The sequence below is a fragment of the Quercus suber genome, unplaced genomic scaffold, assembly GCF_002906115.3.
Source record: "Quercus suber isolate HL8 unplaced genomic scaffold, Cork oak 2.0 scaffold_6, whole genome shotgun sequence".
Taxonomy (NCBI): domain Eukaryota; kingdom Viridiplantae; phylum Streptophyta; class Magnoliopsida; order Fagales; family Fagaceae; genus Quercus; species Quercus suber.
Genome location: NW_027069472.1, coordinates 2751056 through 2757783, shown reverse-complemented (window position 1 = coordinate 2757783; position 6728 = coordinate 2751056). Strand labels below are relative to the sequence as shown.

Genomic DNA, 6728 nt, shown 5'->3' with positions numbered 1-6728 from the left:
CTAAACTCGGGTATTGATCTGTATTGGCGCCAATTGCGCTTTAATACAATCATTGTAGATCTCAGACCCTGATTCGCACTTCTCCATAATCCTCAACTGTGATTCAACCTGTCACAAGTATACAAGAATAGTGTTAGTAGGTTGAACTAAACTATGCGAAACAAGGTACATTTATAACAGAACATTGTTTGTAAACTTACCAAAGTGTCCCAGTACGAGGTCTCTCTCGTAATATGGCGAACAGTGCGAGGACGAAACCACACCATATAATCGTCATTGTAGCTCATCTCCCCATGAAAGGGTGGTGCATCGGCAATTGTGGCATGCGCCGCCCATTTAGCAATATGAGTTCTATGTTCAACCGCCCAGTTTTTTTCTTGCTTGCCCTGAAGTGTTATCTTGTGAAGTTCAGTTGAAGTATCGACATTGATCGGTACGTCTTGCTTCATCCCAAACTGTCGGAGAACACGTTCTGGGTGATGGCCTTCGACCACCCAAAAATGTATGAGCGGCACGATAGACCTCCATATGCGTTGGCCTGCCGTACAATATGCGGGCAGGGAACCCAAATAATTTCTGTATGGCTCCCAGACAACCTGCAATGATTCAACAGATGCAAACAACCTTAGAAAAAATGTGTAACGGATGTGAACAATACATAGCAACAATGTTTAACTCTGAAATAAAAAATGTTTATTCATTGCCACTTGTACGTACGACAACTACATGCCAAAGCGATTCCTACTTGTAACGCACGATACCTGATTTGGCCGTAGCGAAGTGAGCGACAAACGATAGGCGCGTAGGACGTGCATTGGATGTTCAGTTGTTATCTTAGCCCCTTTCCATCTACCAAACAACACAGACATAACCTTCATATTAGGTACTTACATAATTCCCATGCGAAAAAGATAATACAAAAATTTAAAACGGTAACTATCTAAGATCCTACATACCTGATAGCAAGTGGACCTGGGGGCAGTGCCTGGTGTGGATGCCTCATCATAGGACATATGTATGGAAACCTCTCCCATGCCCACAACTGCACCAATAGCACGGCACCGCCAATCTGCTTGGCTTCCTTCTCTGATGCCTTACAAAGGTGTCTATATAACCAACTTAATGCTGCACTACCCCAACTATATCTCTTTCCATTACTAATTGGATTGAAAAATTGCAAATACATAATTGAGTGTCGTTCGCCAGACTTGTCCATAAACAATATACCAGCCAACATCTCCAGTATGTAAAAAAATGCGAAATTTCATTGTCACCCAATTTCCCAAATTGAAGTCATGCCAATGCCATAACTAAACATCAGTACCAATTAGAGAAAAACATGAAAAAACCGAAACGAAGACATCATTACTATTATCAATATCATGTGATTATTACCTAAGCTCAAACCATCTCAGACATGCATTTTTATTCAACATTTCCGAGGGTTTCTTATAACATGTTACACTAGTACAAATTTATATTATTAGCAGTACCTTCTGGAGAAATGAAATGGGGAAAGAAGCCCAGAAGAATCTTTGGCAGCCCAACCAAAAGCCTCAGTGAGAGACCTGAGTGAGAGCAAGGTCCGCCGTCGCCGCCGTTGCCGTAGAGTTACTTGCTTCGAGAACTCCACTTGCCGTTCGAGCTTCCAAAGCAGAAGAGATACTTCCGCCGCCGACAACACTCTTTCGCTGCAACGGGTTTTCTGCCACCGCCGGTTTGAGGGTTTGGGCTTTGTGTGAATGTGTGAAGGAGAGGGAGAGGGTTTGGGCGTTCTGGGTTGAGAGTGAGAAATGAGTGAAATTAAAATGGGTTTAGGTTTTAGAAATGATTTTAACCGGAGTTGTGAAAAATTTTTAAATAGTACTCGAGCTTCCCAAGCTCGAGTACTGTTTTGAATTTTTTAAATCCAATTGCTACAAGCAATTGGCGCCAATACAGATCAGTACCCGAGTTTACTGAACTCGGGTACCTCATTGAACAGTACTCGAGCTCACGAAGCTCGAGTACTGTTTGAAATTTCTGACCCAGCTGCCACGTCAGCGTGCCACGGTGGAAGTCAAAAAACATAGTACTCGAGTTTGGCAAACTCGAGTACTTAAAAAGATGGTACTTCCCTAATTATTTCGGAAACAGTGTTTTTGGGCCAAATTTTTCCAAAATTAATGGTAATGGGCCATTTTGGCCTCAGAAAAAAGATGAGATAGGCCCAAAGGAGGTGGGAATGGGCTCATGTCTTTGATGGGATAAATAATTTTTTTTTTTTTTTTTTGGTATGGAAAATGCTAAAAATACTATAAACTTTAATATAAAAAAATGTTTACAATTGAAATGATAATGAATTTGATTTGATAAGTTCAACAATATAATGATAAATGGAAGATAGGGTTTGACTCTTAACATGTTTGGAGCATTGGGCTCCAAGTATAAGGTAACATTAATCATTGTGATGTGTAGTACACATGCATAATGCACTCACTTGGTGGGTTGGTTAAGTGAGTCTTCTTATTGGTTGTTGGATAATGCACATTAATTCCTTCTTATTGGTTGTTGGTTAAGTGAGTCTCCAAAAATGTTGAATTAGTTTTTCATTATTGCTGGCACATATGAGAGAGAGAGAGAGAGAGAGAGAGAGAGAGAGCTGAATTTTCTTTATTGAACAAAACAATACATTTGTGAATCCCAAAAAAATTAGAAAAGCAAAGAGTATTGCTTATATTGACGTATGAACTATAAAGAATGCAAGAGTCGTAATTAAATAAATAAATAAACTTTTGCATTTTTAGTTACACATGTTAATAATCTATACCTACCACTTAATTAATTTATTTTTTTTGAGAACAAATCCTTTGGTTAATGATGATGCAGTACTTATAATCTTTATTTTGATTAATTATGGCTTGCCAAATCCTTTGGTCTCACCACAGCCCATAATAGATGAAGGCAATTCCCCTACCTTGTCTATTCCTTCTTCAAACACCACTCCCATGCCCATGTAGAAATGAGCCTCGATATGGCAATGGAAAAGCCAAGCACCTGGGTTATCAGCCTTGAACCTAAGAGCAGTCCAACCGTAGGGATGAAGAGGCACTGTATTCTTCATGATTGGATTCACCAAATTGTAATTCTTTGGGTCTTTGTTCATGTCAAACTTGCCTTCTCCATAGCCTAGTACCCAAAAATCGTGCCCATGAAGATGCCATGGATGTGTCTCGCTATTGTTAGGAGTCATAGTGTTTGCATTTTGTAGTATAATATCAACCGTGGTATTGAAGCCTAGCCGGTAAATGGCATTGCTTGTAGTAGTAGCATTTGGGATCTTGGGCACGTAAATGTCATAGTTTACAAAGTCATATCCTTCAGGTGGTGGGGTTTGACTGAACACATGGTGTAGCTTTTTCTTTAGTGCAATAAGGTAAGGAGTGTGAGGAAGGGTGAAAGAGACATTATTAACTGACCAGCGGCGATATCCATTAATCTCATTTTGTGTGTTTAGGAACACAATGACTCTATCTGAGGTTGTGGGCGGGGTCACAATGAAATCATGGTGAGCCTTAATGGCTCGACTTTGAGCCAATCGGGGTGCTGCGTCATTCCAAATAGGACCAGTTGGTGGAACTGTGGGAGGAGATCGCCTTGGATGGTTTGGATAGTAATTGAGAAAGCCTAAGCCTTGTGTGGTATTAGGAGGCCGACTAACCACATTTGTTGTCATCCAATAATTTCTTGAAGGGTCTTGATCGGCTTTTATAAGCACAGAGTATGTCTCTCCAGAGTATATGAATAAGTTTTTCACTACAAATGGCTCTACATAGTGTCCATCTGCTTCTACCACAGTCATATTATGACCCTGCTCAAAAACAAAATTGGATGCACATCATCAGTGGGTTGCAAAGCCATATGTATGCATGTCACACTAAAACATCACATGGTTTGTAAGGAAAATGCAAAAATTGCCGTTAATTTTACTGCAAAAGTCTTATAAATTGAAATGACAATTAATATAATTGGTGTCGCATCAATGGCATATTAAATAGATTTCTAAAAAAATGTTAAAACTACAACTAATTTTTATTATAAAAACTTACAAACTACTAGACAATGAATGTGATTATTTCCACTTTCATATTATATAAAATGAATGTTGAATTACATTTTAACCATTGATAAAAATCTTTTTTTTTTTTTGAGAGAGTTACAATCTATGACGTCCGTTCTTGATAATAACTCTTTATTATCAGACCAAAACACCTATCAGTTTTTGGTGTAGGCAGGGATTGAACCCAAATCTTTTATACAACTATCAGAGGCTTTACCAGCTAAGCTAACTGGAGTAACATTTACGTAGTAAAATTTGTAGTATCTTAGCATCATTCAAATTTCTATAATACTTTTCTACTTTGCATTTAAAAGTTGATGCATCAATTTTATAAGATTTATGTGGAAAAATATGTAGTAGTTGTAAGTTGTGACATCATTTTTTTGTTTATAATTGAGGAACCTTCGTAGCATTATCCGTATAAACTAAGAATAGCATAAAATGATTTGAAGGTGAAGGCGTTCATAAAGGTTACCTCTATTTGAAAACTAAGGGCTGATAGAGCAGTCAAGCTAGCAACCCTTAGTCTGTATGTTTTTCCTGGGATTACGGTTATTGCATAAGGAGAGCATTCTGGATTTGATGTATTACAAGTGTCGGCTGTGAGGGATGAACTAGTGCAGTTGAATCTTCCTTTTCCTTGAATCAGAAGTGACTGAAAATAGATAGAAGCAATAACTATTAGATATAGAATAACAGCAAGATATAACACTAACTCGATTTTTTACATATGGTACAGTTAGTGCCATTTACCTGAGGCTCCCCAACCCAGACAAAGGGTTTGTTGGACAATCCAGTGGCTTGTTCATAAGTGCTTTTGTGGTACCAATCAGTAAGGATGATACTCCGATCATAATCATATGCAAATGGTTCTGTAAAATTATCAGGAACTGATACACGGATTGATCCATATAGCCCTGATTCTCTTTGCATTCCATAGTGTGCGTGGTACAGATAAGTTCCAGCCTACACATAAGCAAAACATAGATTATAAATTATGACCTTTCACTAATCTGTTGAATGACAACAACTAAGACTTTGTTATTATTGTTGTTACAACAGGGTGAACATTAAAAAAAACAAAATTGCAGAGATTTTAGCCTTTAGGCTACTAAGAAGTAACACATACCCTATCAACCTTGAACTCATATTTGAAGGTGTCCCCAGGTACTACTGGACATTGAGTCACCCCTTCTGTTCCATCACTCCAAGGTGTTCCAATCTACAACAAATTAAGCAGATGAATACACGTACACAATAATAATTAAATACATCAATTTAGATATAAAGTTGGTTCAAGTAGGAAAATCTGGAAACTTGAAATTCTACCTGTCTGATTCCATGCCAATGGATGGCAAGGTTTTCTAATAATAGTTTGTTTGTAACCTCAACAATGACTGTATCACCTTCCTGGGCCAAGATTGTGGGTCCTGGAGATTTCCCATTGATTGTAATGACCAGCTTCTTATAACAGTCAGGGGACTTGTACTCATACTTTACCTCCCATTTGTAATGTCGAATTCTGGCCTCAGCAATGGGAGCATATATGAGAAATGCGAACAAACACAGAGCCAACAGCTTCAAAAACATACTTTGTATTGTTAAATGCTCCAATGGGAGCTTAGCCAACGTGTACGAGTTAGAAGCTCAAATCGTTAGTGTTAAATGCGCCAATTAGCAATTGCTTTGATGAATGATTTTGTTTGATTGGAATTATTAATTTCTGTCAATAAATATATGCACATACTATAATATTATATATAATACATTTTCCAAGCTTGGTCAATTATTTCGTCTAGAATCAGTACTTCTTGCCAATTGAGAGCTTGAGACCATGAAAATTTCAAAGCCGTGGGGCTAAAAGTACACTTCTGCCAATTGAGACCGTGGAAATTTCAAAACAGTGAAATTACGTCGTATATTCATATGAAAATCATTGTATTATTAACTTCGTTAGTATGCAACTCCGGAACATCTGTCGATGTGATATTTTCTCGAGGTTGTTGAGCAATCAAAGCCAATCTTTCAAAACTTTTCAAAGATTATTTTTATTTTTTTATTTTGAAAAGAAACCTTTTAAATTTTTTTTATTAGATATGAATTTTAAAAATCTATGATAACATGTTTTTAGTATTTTTATATTTGTAAAATTTCATGAGAATCAAAGATTAATAGTTATATCATTAATCAAATGTTTAAATTTCAAGTTTTGTGATATAAATTTATGCATAAAAAATAAATTTATTAATCGAATAAAAATTAACATTCAATTACAAAATTTAACATATGTATTAAAAGCATAAAGAAAATATAATCTAATAATTAGATTTAAAAAATCCGCGCCTACTTAAAAGAGATAAGAGGAGTTTGTTTGAAAATAAATTTTGTCCTTTATATATATATATATATATATATAGTAAAGAAGTGGCGTCAGTCTTTAATTAGACTATTTGTTTGAAAATAAATTTTGTCCTTTATATATATATATATATATAGTAAAGAAGTGGCGTCAGTCTTTAATTAGACTATTCTAATTATAAAAATAAATAATAATAATAATAATAAACAATGGACTGATAGTGATAGTGTCGTGGGTGAACTAATTGAAGACTTTCAAGTGTAGATCACA

General features: G+C 36.3%; 2 protein-coding genes across 2 annotated transcripts; both read right to left on the bottom strand.

Annotated features, from left to right (window-relative positions):
* LOC136067678 (serine/threonine-protein phosphatase 7 long form homolog) lies at nucleotides 1–1245 on the bottom strand. The gene is made up of 4 exons (XM_065773868.1): nucleotides 957–1245; nucleotides 762–849; nucleotides 201–596; nucleotides 1–108 (listed from the first exon to the last, which is right to left on the bottom strand). The coding sequence occupies exons 1-4, from the start codon at nucleotides 1235–1237 to the stop codon at nucleotides 1–3; spliced, it is 873 nt and encodes a 290-aa protein (XP_065629940.1). The 5' UTR covers nucleotides 1238–1245.
* Nucleotides 1246–2638: 1393 nt separating this feature from the next.
* On the bottom strand, nucleotides 2639–5818 carry LOC112024951 (L-ascorbate oxidase). The gene is made up of 5 exons (XM_024057602.2): nucleotides 5429–5818; nucleotides 5229–5321; nucleotides 4853–5065; nucleotides 4575–4754; nucleotides 2639–3850 (listed from the first exon to the last, which is right to left on the bottom strand). The coding sequence occupies exons 1-5, from the start codon at nucleotides 5687–5689 to the stop codon at nucleotides 2894–2896; spliced, it is 1704 nt and encodes a 567-aa protein (XP_023913370.2). The 5' UTR covers nucleotides 5690–5818; the 3' UTR covers nucleotides 2639–2893.
* Nucleotides 5819–6728: the final 910 nt, after the last annotated feature.

Coding starts and splice junctions, on each gene's coding strand:
- LOC136067678 (XM_065773868.1), bottom strand. CDS start 1,237: ATGTTGGCTGGTATATTGTTTATGGACAAGTCTGGCGAACGACACTCA. Junction 850..956: donor CCAGGTCCACTTGCTATCAG/GTATGTAGGATC, acceptor GTTGTTTGGTAG/ATGGAAAGGGGCTAAGATAA. Junction 597..761: donor CTTCGCTACGGCCAAATCAG/GTATCGTGCGTT, acceptor GAATCATTGCAG/GTTGTCTGGGAGCCATACAG.
- LOC112024951 (XM_024057602.2), bottom strand. CDS start 5,689: ATGTTTTTGAAGCTGTTGGCTCTGTGTTTGTTCGCATTTCTCATATAT. Junction 5,322..5,428: donor ATTGGCATGGAATCAGACAG/GTAGAATTTCAA, acceptor AATTTGTTGTAG/ATTGGAACACCTTGGAGTGA. Junction 4,755..4,852: donor TCTGGGTTGGGGAGCCTCAG/GTAAATGGCACT, acceptor ATCTATTTTCAG/TCACTTCTGATTCAAGGAAA.